This window comes from Melopsittacus undulatus, chromosome 3, assembly GCF_012275295.1.
Source record: "Melopsittacus undulatus isolate bMelUnd1 chromosome 3, bMelUnd1.mat.Z, whole genome shotgun sequence".
In the NCBI taxonomy this organism is placed as follows: Eukaryota; Metazoa; Chordata; class Aves; order Psittaciformes; family Psittaculidae; genus Melopsittacus; species Melopsittacus undulatus.
In genome coordinates this window covers 83,132,493-83,155,656 of record NC_047529.1, presented here as the reverse complement: position 1 = coordinate 83,155,656, position 23,164 = coordinate 83,132,493, and the positions used below count along the sequence as shown (strand labels likewise).

The 23,164-nt window shown below is 42.1% G+C and overlaps 2 protein-coding genes across 9 annotated transcripts in view; one reads left to right on the top strand and one right to left on the bottom strand.

Annotated features, from left to right (window-relative positions):
- AGPAT4 (1-acylglycerol-3-phosphate O-acyltransferase 4) overlaps positions 1-11,178 on the top strand; it is an 87,520-nt gene extending 76,342 nt beyond the window's left edge. For all 3 annotated transcript variants that reach the window (XM_031049852.2, XM_005150117.3, XM_034061116.1), the window contains 2 exons: positions 1,034-1,232; positions 8,456-11,178. In XM_031049852.2, the coding sequence (XP_030905712.1) occupies positions 1,034-1,232; positions 8,456-8,547 (291 nt within the window). In that variant the 3' untranslated portion in view covers positions 8,548-11,178. The remainder of the gene's footprint in view (positions 1-1,033; positions 1,233-8,455) is intronic.
- Positions 11,179-12,361: 1,183 nt separating this feature from the next.
- Positions 12,362-23,164, bottom strand: part of MAP3K4 (mitogen-activated protein kinase kinase kinase 4) — a 66,383-nt gene continuing 55,580 nt past the window's right edge. For 4 of the 6 annotated variants that reach the window (XM_005150116.2, XM_031049783.2, XM_031049784.2 and 1 more), the window contains 6 exons: positions 22,634-22,750; positions 21,061-21,220; positions 14,765-14,887; positions 14,106-14,212; positions 13,741-13,920; positions 12,362-12,910 (listed from right to left, as the gene is read on the bottom strand). In XM_005150116.2, coding sequence (XP_005150173.2) covers positions 12,890-12,910; positions 13,741-13,920; positions 14,106-14,212; positions 14,765-14,887; positions 21,061-21,220; positions 22,634-22,750 — 708 coding nt within the window. In that variant the 3' untranslated portion in view covers positions 12,362-12,889. Of the gene's footprint in view, positions 12,911-13,740; positions 13,921-14,105; positions 14,213-14,764; positions 14,888-20,027; positions 20,140-21,060; positions 21,221-22,633; positions 22,751-23,164 lie in introns of those variants that run through there. The other 2 variants (XR_004080718.2, XR_004080719.2) reach the window with 1 other exon arrangement.

Sequence of the window (23,164 nt, the reverse complement as noted above, 5' to 3'; positions counted from 1 at the left end):
CATAGCACAGTAGAAATAATCTTGTGGTTGATTAAGGGAATCTTGGCTTTACCAGGATTTTTGGAAACCGTTCTGAAATATTCCTTTTTTTGAAGAAATTTAATACTTCATTCTGACTAAATTGAGGTTTCTTTTTTTGTCTAATTCCAAATTCATTCATTAACCAGATTTATTTGATAACACATATTAATAATGTTTGCTTTTGAACCAGTAGGAAGTTTTTTTTCCCCACCTACTGTGGTATCTTGAATTGATCACATCACTGAAGGCCTTGCTGTTCACTCATATGACCTCTAGAGGAGGATACTCAATTCTGTATTCTGTGCTTTAAAGAACACACACCACAATACAAAAAAAACCCCAAACCATGCCCCATTATCTTCCTCATATCAAAAGGGATAGTCCTTTGGTCAAAAACAGTGAGAGATTCTAACCTGTTTGCATGCTCAAGTGTCTGTAGAGAGGTGCAGCACCCACACTTTCTTCCTGTAAGCCTCATAGGAATAAGACGAGCAAGACTGCATCTATGGGGCAAAGCAGACAGGAGAGGGTGATGTTCTTTGGAGTATGGGACAAGATGCTGTGTGCTCACAGCACAGCACAAGATGCTTTTCTGACAGGGGTGCGGATGCTGTTTTAGAGCAGTGGTTGGAGAAAACATTATCAAACAGAGGGTTGGCTGCAGAACATGTAGCCCAAAAACCTTTCTGTGTTACTGATAGTATTTGACCAGTGGCTGTGGCTCTTGCAGGAGGTTCAAGGGTGATGTCTGCATTGCTGCAGGAGTGTACATCCCTCACCCTTCATGTTTTACTGGGCTTGTTATACTCTCCAGGCACACCACTTTTCAGTCTTTGTGTAAGAGAAGGAAAGGATGTGCACATCCAGTGTAAGCTCTTTTTTTTTGGTTGTATGTTCATTGACTTCAAAGTACAATGATTTGGTCTTTGATCTGCCCCCTATAGTTACAAGCCTGCAAAAAGAGGAACATGGCAAATGGAGATTTAATTGTTGCCCTCCTTTGTTCTACTAGGATGCATTCCAGGAAGAATACTACCGAACAGGAGCCTACCCAGCAGTCCCCATAGTACCACCCCGACGACCATGGACGCTTTTGAACTGGCTTTTCTGGGCCTTATTGCTGCTATATCCCTTATTCAAGCTGCTCATCAACATGATCAGCAGTGGATCATCATTGACACTGGCTAGTTTTGCATTTGTCATTGTAATGGGTAAGTTTTCTGAAAGAGAAAGATTACTTACAGAGTAACTGTTAGATAATTTACTGAGGCTTACTAAATATAAATGTGTGAATTCAACAAACCAGCTGATACTATATCCACTTTAGCCTGGAATAGGTTAAATAGATTATTTTTGTTTCTTTCTTTGTTTTTGAATAGTTGTATTATTTTTTTGTAAGAGCTGCATACAAAATTTTGTTTTCCTGTAGAAATCAAACCAGTAACTTTCCAGTGGGTTGCCCACAAAAGGCTTTCTTTTCTTGTGTTGTGTATTGCTGGGTGGCACTTTCAATGCCTCGAAGAGGTATTCAAAGATAATTTGTTCTGTTGAGAATTCTTTCAGCTAATCATAGTTCGATGTGTTGTCCACTGGAAATCCATGAATTTGTGACTTAAGGACAACCTGTTGTGGCCATCTACTCTGACTTTATGTAGCAGCAGCACATAGACTATCACAGGTTACTTCTACAGTTCCTGTGGTAGTTCTGGACTGCCTTGATTTGGGTTTAAACTGGTATGTTATTTAAGAGGTGGAAGGAAAACAAAATGAGGAGCTGACCAACAGAAATGGAAGGAGGTCTTATTTGGTGTCTTTCACAGAAGCAGGAACCAGGTCAGTCTGGGAAATTTCATCATATCTGGATGTATGTGCTTTTTGGTATACTGAGTGCTGTTTGAAGAGTAACTTCCAGAATAATCCATACATTTATAAAGCAAATATTTTCTATGGCTGCACTGACCATCCCATGTATTTATGGCTTCATCATCTTAATGCCTATGTGTGTTGCAAACATTCTTTGAAAAAGAAACAGTCCTTCTGGCTCTGGGTGAACTTGGATGCAGAGATATTAGAGTTGGCTTAAAAAGCCATGTCCAAAATAGCAACACAAAGGAAATGGGAAAACATTGCACATTTTCTTGTCTCAGAAATACATCTTTGCTCTCTACCTAGGAGATTGTTCCTAACACATTATATTTCTTTGCATTCTCAGAAGTCTGAATCTTGAGCAGGTCCCATGCTAGTCTGCTCAGGGTGAATTACCTACTGTCCTTTTGTCCATCTGTGAAGAGCTTGGTATGGTAGGCACACAGTATTCTTTTTCAGAAGATGCCAACCAAATCAAACTCTACATAAGATGTTGTGGAATCTGTTTATAAAAATAATTGGAGAAGAATTTGTGTGGTATACACATTCACAGGCAGTTTGCTTTATGGTGCTTTGGACCAGAGGAAGGAAAACAAGAGCAAGTAACATAGTAGTTGGTACATTAATATGGACAAAGTAGAGGGAAAAGGAGGGTAATCCTGTGCTGCTCTTCTCACCTGGAGAAATTGTTGGTGCTTTTTACCCTGGGAATGTTTTATGTAAAACCATAGAATCACAGACTAATTTGGGTTAGAGAGGACCTTAAAGATCACCTAGTTCTAATCCCCCTGCCATGGGCAGGGACACCTTCCACTAGACCAGGGTGCTCAGATGTGTAAGAATTTCTTGGAGTAGTGAAGCACCTTTCCACCAACTTGTGCTTCTCCCCCCCCGTTCTCTGACCAGCGAATAGGGTGGAAGTGAAGAGTAAGCACCATGGTTGTGGTGTGCCCCTCAGGAACGGGTGATGTTAGGTTCAGATCCCTTTCAGTTGCAGAGAAAAGTCAGTTGGTCTCCCCTGTGCTCTAGGTCAAAATGGGTACACAGCAGGGTGCAGGATGAAGTATGACACCATTGCAAATACTATGTCCCTGGCAATAGCACTCATTACAAATATAAATACAAATTATATATATACTATATATTATGTATAAACAAAATACAAATACAAATTATATATAAATACAAATTATAAATATAAACTGGCAATAGGGCATTTGTTCTGCCTTTGGAAGAAATGCTAGCATAATCTATGTTTGGTACTTGGCTGTGGAACGATGGCCTAATGGGGCACTGAAGCTTAGCCACTGCAATTTTGTTTTTATTTTCTCATCTTTCCTTCAGCATTTTCTTCTTAATTCAGTCTCTCCACTCAGCAGGCTGGTTGTCTGGGGGCTGTTCCAAAGTGCCTTATGCCTTGTGTACCCTCCACAGGGAACTTTGCTGCATAATTCAGATTTCTGGATTTAAACCTCAGAGCTGGATGCTTTAATGCTTGGCATTGTGGCATCTGTGATGTCTTTGGATATAGTCTTCATTAATTTAAGTGACACCACAATCCTCACCACCCTCCTCCCCCACAACTGCCCCCACCCTCCCCCCACCAAGTCCACTACCATCTTGCCACTAAGGACCCATACAACTAGGTCACATCTTCTCTATCAGGAAGTGTGTGAAAGAACCTGTATTCCTTCCTTGCTGTGTTACTCCCCACTTAGATTTTTTTCTGCTTCTAGACACAAGGAAAGATTAATAAGCAAGCTGCTATGAATCTTCTTTTGAATGTAGTGATTATCCAAAGGACTAGTTTGCAGGTTATCAGCAATGCTGGAGCTAACAGAGAACTACAGCAGCAAGCAGTCTGCTGCCAGAATGAACATACGAGCTGCCAGGCTGCAAAAGCACAGCTGAAGAACTCAATAAGAATGGTGAGATTAATGGCCCACTGTGTGATGTGCATTGCTGCCCCATACGTACCTGCCACATTTGTGGGATGGTGCAGGTCGCAGTCCTCTGCAACCTTTGGAAGACCTCTGTGCTTCGCAACAGCTCTGTTCTCACTCTGAATACCTGGTGTGATCAAACCCAAGTGTTTGTAATTGGCCAGGATTTGCAGCACAGTGGAAGACACTGCCCTGCTTGTAGTAGAGGCTTGTTGCCTCATCAGACTCGGCCAGCCATCTCTTGCTTACAAGCAGATTAAACAGAAAGATGCTGTTGTCAGTTATTAGCAGATAGCAGCCACCATGAAACTGTGAAGGAGGAAAATCTGTGTGAGTGGAAGGAAGCTCAGTCTTCAGTAAAAACAAACAGGAAGCAGAGCTGGTTTGTCCTGGTCACTTATAAGTGGATGTGTCATAACTTGCCAAAAGAGAAACAGTTCACTTTGTATGTTACAGTCCGTTTCTGTTTTACTGTATCCCTTTAAATGCAATCCTAATGCATGGTTCTGAGTTACTGGCTGGGCTTAAAGCATGACATGGTTGGGAATCATTGCTCTCTTTCTGTGGAAGCATCTCAAAACTTCAACCCAAGCTGCCACATTGACATTTCTAGCCTATAGCTGGGTTTTTGTAGCAAGGCCATTCTCCCCAAACTGTGTTTTATATCCCAAGGCCTATCTCTGTCATGAATGTCTTGGACCAGATGCAGCCACCTGCTGACAGAGGAGCAACCAATAATGTTATTTTGCTTTATGTTTTTGCTTATGTTATCTCCAGCTTTAGGTAAGGTCTCAGAAGTGAAGTCTGCAGTGTCTGGGCAGTAGTGGTACATGAACACAAATGTACCTTGGAGGTTATGACTCTTGGTGCCAGCTGGAGCTGTCTCCCTGGCAGAGCTGGTTTGTAGCAAAGCAGGGAGCACTGTACTCACTGTCCTTTGCAGGGTGAGCAGTAATTGGTACCTGGTGGCTTAACAGTGCAAAAGGAAGTTTTTTTCTGTGAACCAGAGGGATTTATTTAGCATTGGGGTTCGGATGATGGAAATGTGGTTTCACATTGTTCTTAGCAGATTTCTTCCTGCAGCTTAACTGAAGCAGCACAGTTAGTGTTTGGAATGTTGCTTTTTATATGGCAATTTGATAGCTCACTTGATTACTCCAGAATCAGGAAGCTTATTGCAGCCCTTAATAGCCTATTATAAGTAGTCTTCTGTTTCTAGGAGCAGACTTCAGTACCTGATAACCTTTGTTATAGCACAAGATATGCATATACCTCCTGTGATAGTGAAGAGGGGAGGAACGAGGAAGTCCTTTTATCTGGTACCCTCTACTTTGTTTCGAGAGTGACATTTGTCTTTTGGAGAGTGTCTGCCAATTGTGCTCTCCAATAAAACACTGGACTTGTAAAATACTGTACTTGTAAGTAACTGGCTGTTGAGGTGGAAGGAGCCATAAGAGGAATGTCCAATGGTGGTCAAGCTGGAGTGAAAGCACTGTGGTCCCTCAGACCTTAACTCTTGGGTCCAAAGAATGAATAACCAATGTATATATAGCTCTGCTTGTTCAGCTCAAACACTATCAGCCCTAAATAAAACAATGTCTCCTCTTTATACTGAGAATGCTGAGCCATCTGCTCTTGCTTTGCCGTGCAGCATCTTGGCTATTTATACACCTAATAATCACCACATTGTGCGAATATTGAACTACTGGTCTGGAACCAGGAGCCTTTTATGATACTACTTGAACCAACACAAGGCCATCCCTGCTGCAGAGGAGAAATACTGAAGTAGTCTGCGGGCCAAGTCTCTTTTGAAAACTGGCTTTGGTTTCATAGGATGCATGGCAAGACATTTATGTACTTAGCTCACAACTGCTGTTTAAAACTTGGGGCTGATATTTTGGTGTTGAAGTAGTGAGCAAGTCTGTCAAATGCCAGTAGTTGACAGCAGCTTCTGTGTTTTTTCCTCACTCCTGTTCCCCAGTTCCATTTGGCTTCAAAGGACCCAGTGTTAAGTTGCCTTTCATGTTTTGGTAACGTGCATGGAAGAGGACAGCCTTCATGCTCCAGAAGTATTTTATTATAGAGCTGTCAGCAGCAGTTAAAAGGGAAATGTTGGCTCTGCATGCAAAAGATGAGAGGGCTTCTCTCGGCTTTTAAATGAAAAGTAGCTCTTATGCATCTAATGCTAAAAGCATAATGGCATGGGGCCAGCCATTAAGTATCAGTTATAGGCAAGAGAAGTATTTCATTTGAACCAAGTGTAAGTAGTAATGAGGCAGCTTTGATTCTGCAGGAGTTGTACGTCTGCTCTACAGTGTGTGCATGGCGCTATTAGAAAACCTGTTTCCATGGACCACAATGCAAGCTGTAAGTCCTTGGTGACTTGACAGCGTCCAAGTACCGAGTGTGGACTGATGGGTTGGAGCATGGTGTGATCCAGGTAGCAAGGCTGGACAAGAGGTCTCTGGGTGTGCCAGGGGAGTTTTAAACAGGATATTAGGAAAAATCTGTTCCTGGAGAGGGTGGAGAGATATTGGTACAGGCTGCCCAGGAAAGTGGTGGAATCACTGTCCCTGGAAGTGTTCAAAACACATGTAGACAAGGCCCTTAGCGATGTGATTTAGTGGTGGTCTTGGCAGTCCTGGAGTAATGGTTGGACCTAATGAGCTTAAACGTCTTTTCTAACCTACTTGATTCTGTGATTCTAAAGCTGTTGATGTCTATAAGGTGAGTGGGAGGTGAGGAGAGCATGAGCCAGCAGCATTTTAGTAAGATGTACAGCTGGATACAAACAGTGAGCAGGATTCTGCCTGTGTTGATTCTGCCTCTTGGCCTTTCAACCTGGTGCTTAAAACAGGTATTTTTTTTTGTTACTTCCTTGTTTCTTCTCCATCACAGTGGGCAAAATAGGGCCTTGATGGAAATTTCTACCATTCGTATAAGCTTTAGCTGTACAAATCTGCATTTCAGTGTGTAACTCAGATATTCAGCAGAAAATATAGAGAAAATTCTTATGCCCCTACCTGCTGTGCTGTTTATAGCACTTGCTGTGTTGTACAAACCCCAGGTTACAGATAAGAAATCCTGCAGATTGAGAGAAAAAGGTGGGAATCCTCTGCTCTGAGATACGGTTTTGCTGAGGAATGTGGTACTATCTGTGGATGTGGTGGTTTTCTTGGAGCATTACTGGCTCTGTCGGTTTGTGTTAGCTCATCCCTCCCTCAGCCCCAGCATGCTGGCAGGCAGAGCAGGTCCAGCCTCCTGCTTCTCTTGGCTGGTGGGTAATGGTGGCAGAAAGATGGCAGGAGCTCAGTTACCTTCTTCAGTTTGCTGTGGAGCAGTTAAACAGCCTTAAAATGCTGTTTTGTGGGCTTAAGATACCTTAATCACAACAGTATCAGTACGGTATGCTCTAAGGCTCCAGGATAGCTGTGGAGAGGAGGCTGGCAGTACAGGGAGAAACCACTGAGGGCTCAGGGTGAAATGAGGACATTGGGGCAGCAGCAGATTCTGTCAGGGAGCAAAGGAGAAATAAAAACCAATAAATCTGAATTGTTGAACCATGTATTTTTTGGTGTCCAGGCAGTGGCACTCTTGGAAGGGGATGAAATCCCCAATGTGCTGTGTGGTTGCTGTAACAGCTGCTCTTTATTTATGCTCTGTTTCTATTTATATGGTGTTTCTATCCCTTGTGGTTAAAATCTCAATGATTTCATGCTTACTATTATGCTATGATCCCAGACTGCAGGTCATCTTGGATCTTCCTCTTGTCTTCCTTAGCTCATGGCCAGTTAAATGTCAGGGATGTTTTTTTCTAGCCTATTTGTAAGAGTGAAACCCTTCACTGTCCCAGCTGTGTGTATTTCCATTCATGGACTAACAGTGGAGTGTGAGAGTGGCTCCCAAGGAGCCATCTCCCTTTCTGGTCTGTTTACCACTCTCTGGTCTGCCCCTGAGAGTGCCCTGCTTTCCTGTTGTTTGGCATCCAGAAGACCCGAGGGCAGCCCCACAGGCAGCCCCACTTCCCCCCTCCAGCTCTATCTTTTCAGCCATCACTAAATGGACTATAAATTAGCCTGGCCTCTTATAATGGACTGGTTCATGAGCTGTAGTTAAAATTGCAACAGTTCTTTTGTTCATCAAGATCTGAAGTGTCCTTGCACTTGCTCCTACTCTTCCAGGCATGGGGGCTGTTGAAGGCAAGCAGAGTTCCCTTCCCCATCACACCTCACATGCAGACACAGTACATTTTGACACTCGACTGGGCAGCCAGGTACCCCCAACAGCCCCATTTCACACCCAGCCTTGTGCAGTGTTTAATAGGGCCAAGAATACCAAGCGCGTGCCTCTCACACTCATGTTGGTCCATGCAGCAATCTTCTCTGCTGGGGGAGAGGCTGTGTGTAGGGACCTAGGACCTTCCTTAATGAAATACTGTAGGGAAACTACTTGATGGTGAGGAATAGGGCTCTACCTTTCATCCAAGGTCAAGTAGGGGTAGTTACCTTTAATGCTGTGCTGTTGGAAGGCTGAGAACACTTAACAGTCTTGTTCAAGATCCTACACATGTACAGATCTTCAGTCTTTGCAAGCAGCTTCTAATTTTATTGTTACTTCTTTTGCAGCTTCTGTCGGTGTCAGATGGATGATAGGCGTTACAGAAATTAACAGGGGTTCCACCTATGGCAACAATGACAACAAGCAGAAACGAAAGTAGTATCTTCAGAGACTGCTTCAATCCAAAGGGAACAAATCCAACTTCTGAAAACTCTTAAGTGTGTATCATGGTCCTTCAAGTGAGAAAAGAGGAAGGGTAGGATGAGCAATTGCCATGCATATCTGAATTTGTGCTCCTGTTATTTTTCTCTGGGGGTTTGGGCTGGATGACACACTTGAAAGATGCACTCCTTTGTCCACTTGCCACAGCGAGTTTGCATTTGTTTGGTTGGTTTGTTTCCCTATAAACTGTCTTGAGTTTCGAAGAAGAAAAAAAAGTAATTCCAGTGTACTTTATGATGAGAGATTACCTGGAAACTAACCAGAGGTGCAGGCTTTATCTTTCCTAACTTGCTCTAAGGAATGGACAAATGTCAGAAGACTGTTACAAGATGATTAAAATTGGTAGTTGTCTAGCTCACACGTTAACAGTTTAACAATCATAATCTGTGTTTAAATACAGTAAGAGGCTCTGCTTGGTTATACCAGCACTAGACTGAAGCAGCTCTGCTGAACTGAGAAAATTGCAAGTAGAGGTTTTTCTACATCTAGAACTTACTCCCATAGTGGGCACCACATGGGGCTTTTGAAACCTCAGCCAGATCCCAGACTTCCCAACATCGGAGTCCTGCAGTGGCATAACCTGGAGTGGCATTTCGCCTTGGGGCCATTTGCAGAGCTAAGAGTTACCCACTGCCACGTCTTTCCCCAGGTGATATATCAGAGGGACAGCTGAAACCTGTAATTCTTTTGTGAGTAAATAAATGCCATTTATAGTTTGAAAAAATTGAGGTACTAAAATTCTTTTCATCTTTAAACACTGATAAAAATTCCAGGCCTTTCTAACAGTGGAGAAAACAGAACAACTGGGTATGCTGTAACTAAGTAATGCAAAGCACATTGAAAGTTACGCCCCCACACCCCTACTACTGTTGTGATCCCAGTTAATCTGCTTGTCTGTCATTTTTGGTAAGTTAGTTTACACAGTACCTCGTAATAGTCAGCCTGAGGTAACAGCTAAATTATCTTTTGCTTTTCTTTTTGGGAGAAGAGGGGAAGTAGTAGCCAGACCTAGGATAGCGGCAGTGCTTGGGACTTTTTTATGGACTTTGACACCCTTCTCAATTAAATAAAACTAGGATTGAGCTCCTTGGGAAACCTGTGTTGCTCTGATGCCCCAGGGCAGCCTTCTCCTGGTTTTGAACTTTAGGAGTTATGGGTATACAAGTTACTAAAAAGAACTCATTAAAAAAAAAAAAAAAGAAAAAAGGAAAAGCGCAGACTTCAGCTACTGGTAATTATGATTTTAAAAACTCCAAGTATCTGAAATCTAAAGATACAGATGCCGAGCAGGGGCAATTAGGATTGGCACTTTCAATGACGGTATATTTTCATTGTGCATAGGACTAAACCATGATAGACTAGGAGTGAACAGCCTGTGTGAGTCCAGAGAAGAAAGTCTTAGTTCTAGCAGTTGATACTAAAAACACTTCTCTTTCCCTACAGTAAAACAGAGGCCAGAAGAAATGGGGGCTAATACAACACCATATGAATCATTCCATGAAATACGCATTTGCTCTTCATATGTCAGACCATCTTGAAATTACTGTCTTTAATATGCAGCACCTAAAGAGCAGGTGCAGTAGTGCTTTTAGCATGGGGCAGAAAGTAAAGATTTTTGATAATGGAAGCAATAAAAAGTATAATGTGACGGAAGGAACAGGCCTTGGGACATGTGAGGGACTCCTTCTGGGGGCTTTTTTCCCCGTCTTGTGTACACAGGCATACCCTGTGCTCTGAAACTTTCTGGAAGAAGTGTATGAGATCATGAACATAAACATGGGCTTTAGTGCAGTTTTTCTAGCACAGGAGATAGAGCCCAAAATCAGAAAATACTGCCATGCTTATAAAGCTGTTCTTTTAATCCTGACAGTGGAAAACTGAGTATTACAGCCTGTAGTAGTGTCTGACAATCCAGCTACCCCACAGTAATACAGCGGGCCATGTTACAGAGCCAGGCCTGAAGACACTGTACACAAGACACTGAACATGGGTGGGACGGGAGAGAAGAGCATTCTCCAAGCTAGTGTTTTACTATAACTCTTACCTGGCAGATACAGTGGACTTGTATCAGGATTAAAGAATGACCCCGTATGCAGAGCGAGTAATTCTGAGCAGCAAATACATATTCATGCAGTGACAAAGAGTAGCTTTTTGCCTTTTTCAAGAGCCACTGATGAAACATGCTGGCAGGGTGACATTGAACATTCCTTATGACTCTTAGTCCCTTCCTCTCCAACTGCATGTAGTGCCACTTCTCCCAGAGGAAAATACCAACCATGTAAATACTTCTGAGAAAGTATTTAGGCTATTCCTTATCTAGTTCCCTGGGACATACCGCTCCTGGATCCATCCTCCTAAACACTTGTGGCAGTCCCAGCACCCAAGGACTGCAGCACTGGGCCCTGTCAGCATCTACTGGCAAACAGAGCAAGAGTACGGGAACTTGCCAAAGTAGTTAGTTATACTAGTCCAGTTCACTGTATTAAAAGAATGACATATGTCATCAGGAAGCAGTGTTTGCCCCATGTCCCTACAAGCAACTATATGTTCTACAACTGCCTTAACAAAAGTAGTCTTAACGTTTGTTTATACAAAAATAAAAGTATAAAAAGCTAATGTGGAGTGAAGGAGTTTTCTTCTGGTTGGCAACAAGGAACTAGTTAAGAGTTTACTTTTCACCTTCATCTTGACTCCTAAGAGCTGGCCACAGTTCCTGTTTCTGTACAGGGACACCTGAAATAAGGAAGATAAGGACACAAACCACTTGGTCACTTCTGATACACCGCAAAGGGAAGCACACAGCAGGTCAGAGGGGTGACTTTTACCTCTGGTCACAGTCTGTTGTGGAGGATGACAACATACTTTCTCCTGTCATAACTGAGAGCAGAGACCTGAAGAGTGGGGAGTCTTAACCTTCAGTGGTGACCTGCACAGTGAGACTCATCCTTTTCTAGATTTAAATGTCAGATTTCACAGTACCTTAGCAACAGGTCATCTACCTGCTAAAAGCTACTGGACACCTGAAACAAACCAAAGTGCTGTGGGTTAAGAGGAGAAACGGGACTTTAGAATAAAGCCAAGCAAATAAGTTCTCCGTTTTATAAGCAAGTTACCCATTTTAAGGTCTAAAGCTGAACAGGAGTATGGAAACTTGCACTAATACTTAAAAGTAACAAGTAAGTTTTAAGTAAGTCATCTGTTTGTACTAGCACCTTAAACAAAATAATGTAACTAGATCCACTGTTACAGACTGTTTCTTCTAGTTGTTAACCACTTCTAACCTCTCTGTATTTTCTCACACCAGTGACAGCTGGGGGATGGTGGGGGCAAAGTCCAGGATCAGAAACCGGTTTTAAAAAGCTAACAGTAAGTTCTTGGTTTTGCCACACGAACCACAGGAATAACCTTAACTTGGCCACAGAAGTGCTCCCTGTTCACAGTACTTTCATTCCAGAAGAAAGTTACTTCAGACCATGACTCTTTCCCTCAGATACTACATAGTATCAGGAATTGCACATCACCTTATTTCCTTAGGAGAGGACGAAGGGGTGGGGACACACCTTAATTCTATTATCACCTATATAAGAAGGATATCTTGAACTTGACAAAATGTGGCCACTGCAATATAAAAGAAGCTTATTCCAGTTGGGTTAGCTTAGCAGTCTCAAACAGACATTGAAAAAATAAGTTTAAAATGTGACACAACCCTACATGCTTATTTTCAGAAGAAAACAAACCCCTTCACCAACAACTCCTAAAATAAACCATTTATTGAGAAAAAACTTCTTTTAAAATTTCATTAATCAGCCTTTTGCATAACAAATCTGAAGCTTGCCAAAAAACAAATAAACAAAAATCCCAGTAAAAGTTCACAGTCAGTGCACTCAACAAACAGATTAAAAAACAAGGTCCATAACGCCTGATAACACTACAGCATTTTTCTGAACCTAAAGAGTTCAAAAATACTAGGTATTAACATTACAGTTCTCAATCAAATGAGAAACAGGAGCAAGAACAAAAGGGGTATGGTCCATATACAGTAGTAATGGCACTTTCACTGAAACATGCAGCTTCTTCCACCTCGCGGACACTGTCACGTGAGCAACATGTGCCAAGTAAAACATCCAGGAGCAGCAGAGAAAGTGACGCTCGTCACTTGTGCAGTCTTCGTAAGTTCAACTTTTATACTGTTTCTCAGCACAGTCTTTATGTAAATATTACATACAGTAGTGATTAAAAGATATCTTGACAGAATATAAAAGGCCAGAGGTTGAATAACTTCATTCTTCATCTGTGCAAACCTGTGAAGGGAACAGAAGGCAATTAATTCCATTGTCTCCCTGCTACAGCAAGATGACAATAGATCAGTTTCTTCAGCATCTTCACTGAACATCTTTGAAGCTTTCTTCATTCTCCTTTGTTACACAGATAATGAACTACAAGTGTCTGCACGTGAATACCCGTGTTTGCACTGCCATGCAACTAAACTTTAAGCTGGAAAATGAGAATTCAATAACCTGCTGTGCTCCCTGTTCTTCAAAAAAGTTACTAATACACCTGAATGTGTAGCTGTGATTACCTGCTTGTTCCTATGCTAAGCATTAAACTCCAGTTCATGCAGGAACTGCAGATTGTTATGCCAACTGCCAGATGAACATTCAGCATGAATGTCACGTTAAGTATGAGCTTTAAAGAAAAACAGGCCCTTGCACTGAACACTGGTCAAGTTCTCATGCATGTGCCTCTTTCCCTTTTTCTGGAAGGGACCCTTACTCTCTATACTACCCAAGTTATGCATCTGTACATGCTGAAGTTTTAGGGACAGAGCTCTTCAAGTAATCATCACTGAGTTGGAAGTTTGACAAGTCTTTTCAACATAAAGATATTGCTTCTCAAAACAGCAGGAAAAGTTCATGACATGGCATGCACCAGGTCCTTTCAGTCAAATGTTTGCCAGCAGCGTCACATGTGCTTCTGAAAAGTCGCCAAACCTTGTTTTCTGGACAGCACCAACCTGATACCAGCCTCCCACTGTGATCCAAAGCCCTGCAGCATAGCTGCAAACAAGGAAGCCAAAACATCTGGCTTTGATTCTATCTACAGTCTTTGTAGCCAAAGCAGCAAGACAAACCTTGACAAAAGGATGGTCGAGGAGCTGGCTGGCCGTCCACCTCATCTTTGGGTCGCTTTCCAGGCAGTGGCAAAGGAAGTCTTTCCCTTCTGGGCTGACTTTGTCAGGAATAGGAGGTTTATGACCCATCCCCACTTTATACATGATCTGGAAGTTGTGCTCATATTCGTGCCAAGGCCTCTGCAACAGATAATAGCATTGCAAGGTTTAGTGAGTAACCTGCTATCCAACAGAGTATATATTTGTGACCCCAGGAAATTAAAAACCACCCCAGTACTTGCAGACTTCAGTGTGATAAAGGCCAGAATTTGCAGAGGAACTGCTAAAAACAATCTGCAGTCATCCCGTACGTGAAATATCCCTACCTTGCCGGTGACCATCTCTATAACAACACAGCCCAGGCTCCAGATGTCTGCTGCACGTCCATGCCCTTCTCCTTTAGCTCTAGTAATTACTTCTGGAGCCATGTATGCTTTGAAACAACACATATGATGTCATCAGTACATAGGGCAGAGGAATGGTGTACATTAAGTGATTAACTGGGTAAGCCAAATGCTTTTTAATACATCTGTAATGAGTTACCACTCAGCTTTTCTTGCTAAGTTTTGTCATTTGCTCTCTCCTCGTTCTTTGACACATCAGCAGCATAACTCTCTTTCAGTTTGAAAGGTGGCTATGAAAATGCTGGTACAATAACATGCTTTCAGTTGCTGCCATTTTAAAAAAGCAGATTCAGCAGCTGTTCAGTAAGAACAGCACTGTTCCAGTAAGGCTGCAGAGAAAGATGCAACCCCAGAAAACACAAGCTCCAGCACTTTTATAGTTACCAGACAAACACAACTTTATTTCTCCAGTGACATCATTCACTGATTGTTTTGGCTTCTGGTTGTAAAGCACATCTAACTAGCTACTGTAAAACCAAGTTTCCCCCAAACACAACATTTCACTCTGGCCCAGACTTTTGGCAGAGGTAACTTCATTTATGGTAACTAGACAAGTGCCTGCCTAGCACAGGCTTCCTTACCTGCAGTCCCCAAGGTGCTGTTCACTTCTCCAGGCATTGTCTGGGTGTTGTTCTTCAGTTTCACTGAGCAGCCAAAGTCTCCTAGTTTAATCAATCCAGATGAGGTAAGAAAGATGTTGGCTCCTAGGAAACACAACAAAAAACAGTAACACTTGTTAAACTGGTGCTGAATTGAGGAATGAAGGGTTCTCAATATACGCTTGGAAGTTACATGGCAGATAACAGCCGAATTCACACTTGGGTCTTTACCTGTGGATTAAGTATGAAATATGACAGCATTAGAGATGTTCCCCAAAGGGTACGCTACCAGGATTTTTGGTGGGTTTGCATAAACACTAAGTGTACTGGAAGTTAACAAGAAGTGTTTAAATCACAGAGCAGTACAGCAGTCAAATTCATCAGCTTTCCATACATGCTCGTTATGAGAAATGACTCCTCCAGGAATGCATGAATTCCAATGCTTATCCTTGTGAATACTGCACTGTGTAAAAACACCTGTCCTGAAGGAGCTTCCTGGCAGAGGCCAGTGCTGTGCACCTCCCACTAGCCATCTCTCCAGTTCTGCTGAGTCAAGCCATGATATCATACAGCTGTGTCATCACAGCCAACTAAAAAATGGAGCTTATAGCACTTCATTACATGTACTATCAAATACCCACTCCTGTTGTGCTGTACTTCCAGAGGAACTTCTGGAGAAGGGCTGCCACTACAATAGCTGCCAGTTTACACCAGAAAAAAACTTCCCTAGTGTAGCTGAAAAGTCTCCAAGAAGAATCTGCAAGTGCCTTCAAGTCACTTGCTCTACACAACGGTGCAAAATAAGCCAAGTGGTTTTCTTCTGTTCAACATCCTGCCAAAACACGTGTTGAGAGCCAACAGAGAAGAGGTAGAGCAGAAGCAGCTCACTATACGTGTCAGGCCAAGTCCTGGGCTCTGAAAGTACCACAATGAAACTACAAGTAGATTGCAAGAGTCAATACAGTATCAGCTGTGATCTCTATTAAAGCGAGATGGATGGTAGCACAGAACAAAAGCGTATGTCTGCTGTAGGAGCAGGCAAACATTGGGGACTTCGTTACAGACAGCCTTTTCCCATGTCACACAGAAAATTCTTTCAAAAATGGCTCATCTGAATACAGCCTTCAGAATTTTCTCCCTTTCATCCCACCCTGAACACAGGTCAGTGCAGGAATTCCCGGCTGTTCCTCCTTTGTGTTATGTTCTCTTAGTTAATGATTTTTTCCAGTTAGCTTGGCTAAGCATCCCTAAGATATTCATAGAAAAGAAAAAGAATCCTCAAAAAGCTCAAGTCAAAGACAGCCATGAAGGCCAATGATGCCAAAACCCTGCCTGCTTTTCGAAGGGCTTCTCTAACTACTATGAGAATGCTTGCTATCAAGATTTATTTAGTCCAAGAAGCATTACACAGAACTGCACTAAAAAGAGGAAAGAAATCAGTAACAGAAATAGATGCCAATCTTTAATTACTACAAGCCTTCTACAAGTTCTGGAAGAAGAACTAACTTTCGGTGAATACAACTCCTGTACACACTGTCCATAAGTTTTCCACTCCCGGCATTCAGGTGCCTGCTCATACTCAAAATCAGAATTCCTCGGCTGGATTCTGCAGTTTGCCATCAGAGAGACAGACATGTTCATAGTCACAACATGATCACAGGCATGTAATGGGGATGGGTCAACCATCCCTCTGCTTCTTCAATGCAAAAGAATCCAGGAACGCACCAAAGCAGTACAGGAAGGGAGCTCGATGGAACACCAAGTATGGGCAATGCACTGGAAGAGAGACAGTTACTCTTTCAGCCGCTTTTCCTTTGAAGTACTGCCCACAGCTTTTCTAATGGTTTTCAAGCAATCACTTGTCGTATAGAAAGTAGGCGCACGTAGCCCACACAAAGAGCTCTGTGAGAACAGCCGTCACTAGCAAACACTTTCACAAGGGTGTTTTGGAAACCTGTGTTCCTGTTCCTCAAGAAAGCAACATGCAAATCTCACAGAAGGCTACAAAGCTGTTCCCAGCTACTGCAGTGGGTGGAAACTGGCAGAGCTGGAGTGCAAGGATCTCTCTTCTTGACTGAACCGAAAGCTACTGTGATTGTTTGGTTTAACACAGTTCAGAACTGACTTACAAGACCTTTCAAACTAAAGTCTGTCCCTTTTAAAAGAAAGTAGAGACAACTTTGCATAAATGTTACTGTGAAAGCTCCTGTGAGCCGTTTTCCTGAAAGCACCTGGAACTGCCAAATGGGACAAAGCAACAAACTGAAGTTTCACCATGAAGAAACAGGCGGCACTTGAAAATTGAACACTCATGTTGCTCACATTTTCTGACACCTGAATAAGGTTTCCACTGATGTGTTGTCTGCTGGAGCATCTGTTTTGTAGGTTGTTTGGTCTCAGAGACTCAGCACTTGGTCTCAGAACCAAGCTACTTCAGAAACCAAGACCAAACTCTAAAAGAAGTCTTTAAAACGGGTGTCCTTGTTAGATGACACCTTCAGACTCCAGCAGGACCTGGGTAAGAGAACAGGGGATAAAAGGGCCTTAAGGACACTTGATGCCTTTAATCTTTTGACAAGTTCATGTTACTGGGAAAATGACAGAATTTGTACCATATCTGCATAGTTAATGAGCAAAATCCAACCAGAGACAATGGCTAAAACGGCCAAAAGGAACACCACACCCATCTGGTCCTTCTGTCCTCCTACACATACACTATCAAAAGCATCTTCATTGGATATACTTGGCAGAGGCAAGAGGCAGCCCATTTCACAGCCTTACTGCCATCTATGCCACAAGACCTTCCAGGCAGACTGCAAACAAACAGCAGATGTCAAAAGCTGTACCTTTGCTAGAGAAAACAACAGCTATGATTCAAAGTATTTAAGCTGAAGTTGCATGCCTTGTATCTCTGTGCCAAGTCAGCCCCCTATTAAGTGCAACTACACTGGTGTGATATTCCAAAGGTGCTGGTGTAAATACCGCACACCCAAGGAGTGTTACCAAAAGCCCCACTAGACTGTAGCATCATTCCACAAAGAGGCGCAGCTCACAGACACTCCTCAGCCACTACTTCAACAGTGCAGCAGCCAAATTCATTCAAGAAACAAGCAGGCCAAATGCTACCCTTTGATGAGAAAATCAGCTTCCGCATCCTCTTTTACTCAGTCTCTTAGAAAGCATGACACATGCCCATAGTCTCCCGTTGAACAGCCTTTCATCTTTGGCTGAATGACTTTCCTTTCCTTGTGCTCATCACAAAGACATGAAGGTACAAATGGCCTTCATGAAATTTTGAGCTAACAACAAAGTTAAGAAGAGGACAGTAACACAGTAACACTTTGATGAAGACTTCTTGGCCTGAAGCATCTCATTCACAGGTTTCTCATTACTGAAGCATCAGATGCAACCCCTTTATTTTCTGTGTTCATCCTGAAAACACAATCCATGCACTCTTCAGGAATATGCCCTTCTCTCCCAGATTGAGAGCACAGGGCATGACCTCAGTGACTAATGCCTCTCAGTTCAGCACTTGTGAGCCCACACATGGAATACTATGTCCTGAGTTTAAGCAAGTACAAGACAGAGAGGGACATACTGAAACAAGCCCAGAGGGGCACCAAGATGGTCAGAGACTGGTTCACACAAAGTACAAGAAGAGGCTGTGAGATGGGTTTGTTTAGCTTGAAGAAGGGAAGACTGGAAAGGTGTGTGTGAGGGGAATTTACTGCTGGTTTCAGCTGTGTAACAGAAGTATACCAAGAAGATGGAAACAGATTTTTCCTCAAAGGTGCAGTGTGAAAGGATATGGGGTAATGGACACAAATACCTCCAGGGAGGTACAGGAAAAGTTTTTCACAATGGGGATAGGCCAGTCACAGGGACAGGGCCCAGAGCATATCCATCCTTGGTGACAGGAGTATCTCAATTCAATGAGGTCCTGAGCAATCTGATCTACTTCGAAACTGGATCTGATGCTGAGGTGGGCCCCCCCAACCAGAGTTGTTCCTTCAGCATTAAATATTCCATCACTCTTGATCATTTAGCAGAACAGCTTCTTGCAAAAGATTAATGAATTATAAGTGAGGAATCTGGGCTTAGCCACAGGGGTTAAAATCCAATACCCAGAATAGAGATTAAAAAAGTATCCCGAAACACTTCACCATCACAAACTAGCCCCAACTATGTATCAAAACCAGTGCAACCAAGTGTAACAACCAGGCAACACTACCCTCAGTTTGCTCTCACAAGCAGGGGGTGAATAGGATTCAAGGCAGCTGTATCTTGCATCATCTTTTACACTTTAAGAACTGGATGCTGTAATAGCATCTGAAAGACAACAGTGGCACAAGTGAACACTACTAACTGAAAGACTCACGTTTTGAGCACAAGATACTGGCAGACACCAACTGCAGAATAAACAATTATGAATTTGTTATGTGCTGGTAAAAGAAAGAGATCCACAGAGATGTTCAGCAACCTCCGATCTGACAGCAAGATTTCCATAGGAAAACAGTTTTAACAGTCTGACTGACGTGTTATCATTCCGATTTCCTATCAGAAAAATACCTGACTACAGAGGAGCTAAAATGAAAACCAGAGCTTTCTTTACTGCTGTTAGCCTGAAAACTTGAGGATGCAATGTTAGCATAAAAGGAGACAGCAAGAGACTCCCAACATAACATCAGACATCCTTAGCAAAAATACCCTCTGTGCTGTCTTCATATTCTGTCATTAAATTTCAGGAAGGCCTATACATAGATGTGTCTGCAGTGACACTCTGTTTATAGCTGCTGCTATTCTCAAGGAACACCCCAACATTTGATATGAGGAACCTGTTGCAACAGAAATGCCTTCAAATAACGCTGAATTACAGTTCTGTTAAACAGCTATTCTCACTTCCCTGCATTTCCCTGATGAGAGGAAGACCGATTTGGAAATCTATCAAAAAATCAGCAGTGACAGAGAGCCGCACAAAAGAAATCCCTGTCAGCCAGCCTTGGTCACAGCCTTTGATCACATTAAGCTTCCGGGAGAGCATAATCCAGCTAATCAGAACCTGGATATGGAATGATCAAGTAAAGGACAAGGAGGGCATTGTGAATAGCACAGAGGGAAATTCACAACTGGAGAGAAACCTTGGGTGAGGAAGGAGAATCAGAAAAGGCAAGATTGCTGGGAAATGGGATTGAGGGAAAGTGTTTTCTAGGAAACAAAAGCCAAAACTGACTCAAGAGTGGCCTACCTGGGTGGGAGGCCTCTGGATCGTAGATAGTTCTTTTCCCAAATGAGAAGCACGAGGCCAAAGGACCAAGAGCAACTGGGAACCTCCTACACTGCTGCGGTGATTCAAAACCCTGTGAGCAAGAGGGACATAGAAACCCAGCATCGTTGGGTTGCACTGCCTTGACACAAAATGAGCATTCGCAGGGCATAGTCTGTGCATTGTTCATCGTTTCCCCTACCTTCAGTTAAGTTTCTGTCACAGGTGAGCAAAATATGCCAGACTAACAAAATCAAGATAAACCACATATGGAGGATGTTCTTGGAGGCGCAGGAAAAGAAAAATGAATGTGAAATGTGGACTGACACAGAGTGCTTTAAGCAAATGTCAAAACCAAAGCCCCTTTGGTTACCGTAGTTCCAGTCTGCTCACTTTGTAAGCAAATGCTGAGAGACAGGCATGAGTAGATAAATGTATGACAAAAACAAAAACAATACATAAGTAATTCTACCATATCCCTTTGACTTCTTTTAACAAGGCTTTTATTATATTATTGCTTAAACAATGTTTAAGCAATCCTCATCTGAAATCCTAAAACTCTTCTGGAAAATGGGAATCACCAGGAAGACTTCTGTTGAACAACTCTAGCACAGTAAATTGCTTGTCATCTCCCAGAAAACACTGTTTCTTGCATAGTTAAGAAGAAAAACAACATTACATAACTCAATATATTAGTACTAAAAATACAAGGACCAAAATTTGAGTTTGGATGAATCCCCAACAATCTTAACCTCCACAGAAACTATATAAATCATGGGCAGAATTGATGAGTTTTCAATGCCAAGTGTGAACACTTTTTATGTTCGGCACTTAACAAAATGCAATGTTACTGGCCAATCACTTGTAAACTGAAAACTGAAAAATGAGTGGAAGGCTTCATACACTGAAAGGCTGTATAGATAACGTGCACTAAATCTGGGCAAATATGTCCCACATCCCTCCCCACCATCCTCATCTACAACACTGAAACATTACCATTTTCAATAAACATTACCTTTAATGTCTCGATGAACAATACCATGTTCATGTAGTACATTGATAGCAACCGTGATTTGCTTTGAGTAGAGCCTAATGACATGCTCCTGAAGGCCCAGTCTTGATACCTCTTCCAGAGTTCCCTCATCACAGTACTCCATGAAGATGTACATTTCTTCCTGTTGTGGGAACCAAATCGGATATGATTAGTGTTAGTTTGATTTTTTTTAGGTTTTTAACACTGAATTGCGATCAAGTTTTCCTTCCATCCTTCATTGTCTGTGACAAGAGCAATGGAAATACCACGTAATGTTTTGATAAGTACCTCTTATCGTGGAATGTCTAATAAATCATATCTTCAGAACTCTGTTCTCTTCAGCAGGCTTCAAACTAATATATTCTATTGCACAGCTATGGAAAATCTGTGCTACATGTCTATCTGTCTATCTACTTGGTGGTATAAAACTATTATTAAATATTACCTTGACATCAACCAAAAACTATTTTGGAAATGTTGTAGGTATATTACAAAGAGTTTCTTTCTTTGCATATTTAGACAGAAAGGTAAAATGATGGTTTTTAATGAGGAGGTTTTTTTCCCTCTCTCCCAGTTCCTGCAGTATCTTGTGTTGGTTGCTTGGGCAGGGCAAGTTTTTTGCTGTTTTCTGTGGCTTGAACAAGCATGCCAATTCTAACTCACATTAAGAAGTTAGGTTCTTTTCTCTCTGTTTCCAAGCCCAGCCAATTTCGGACAGCTTCAATTACTACAAAAAGATGTTAAAGACACCAAGTTCTTAGAACTACCCTGAGAACCCAATGACCCAGTGACACAGACACCCACAGTTTTGTCCTCAAGTACAGAAATGTAGACAGAAAGCACCCCATGCCCCCTTCTAAACTAGCAATGGGTCAGCAAATCAACTCATTCATATGACCAAATCAGTCAAATCCACCACCACTTTCCAGCCAGACACCAGGCGTTCTGTTTCCTGCCCACTTTACTCAGTAGGGAAATATGAAAGACCCAAGACTCACCAGGGGAGGTGGGAAGGGCACATGGGAAGCAGGACTAATAAAAAGTGGGGCTCTGGAATCCAATTCCATAAGAAAAGCAGGCTCCAGCAAGATAATTTGTTTTTCCTTCTGAAGAGATGCTAGCTGAAGATCTGCTTTCTTCAGATACCATTCTGGCATCCACATTTAAACACCAGCACAAAATTTTTCCAGGTATCAACAAGATATTGGTAAAACCTTTGCTGCTAACAGTGAAGGGTTTTAGGCTCTCTAGTCTTTACCTACAGGCAAAAGTTACTGTATTGTATATGATACAGCTTGCTCTTAGAGCACTTAAAACAGCAGCAGCATAAAAAAACCTCCACTATTACTCAGTCTATTCACTTACTGGGAACTTTCTCTGTTTATGTACCAGTTCCAAAATATTTCTCCAAATTATGTTTCAGAGATCTCAACAGTCAGAGCTAAAAAGACACTTTGCAAGTTCAAATATCAAGAGATATCCACACAAGCTAAACTAGAATGATCCAAAGCTTTGTAAATTTTTCTCTCTGCCCAAATTATTACTGTTTTCTTACCCTATGGAGCTCCACACCAAAATAACGAACAAGATTAGGGTGTTTGATGCCTTCAAAAATCTTCAGTTCATCAGCTGTCTCTTTGATGGTTTTGTGATCATTTGGTTGAAATCTTATCTGCAAGAAAGATTTTTCATTATTTCCCACTATTTCAAATTGCTAAGGAACAACAACAACTACAAAAACAAACACAAAACAAAAAGAAATAAACACAAAACCCAAACACTTAAACAAAAACCACAACCGAGCTATTTTTGGAATATTCTGTGGAAATACGATGAATTATAAACTTTGTGAGAGCGAAATGCCCTAACTTTGATGTATAACTACACATATGTGTGCACGTATCTCTCTTCCAAGCTTGCCTACTATCTTAAACATGGTAGACAGAGAGAGTACAAGAGAATCTGAAAGTAGTATCAGTGAGAGCTATCGTTCAAGAAAGACTCGTTACCAGGTACTTCATCAACTGAGATTCTAAGGGTTTTCACTGAGGGGCTCTTCACTGAGAATGAGGCAGCTGCAAGGAAA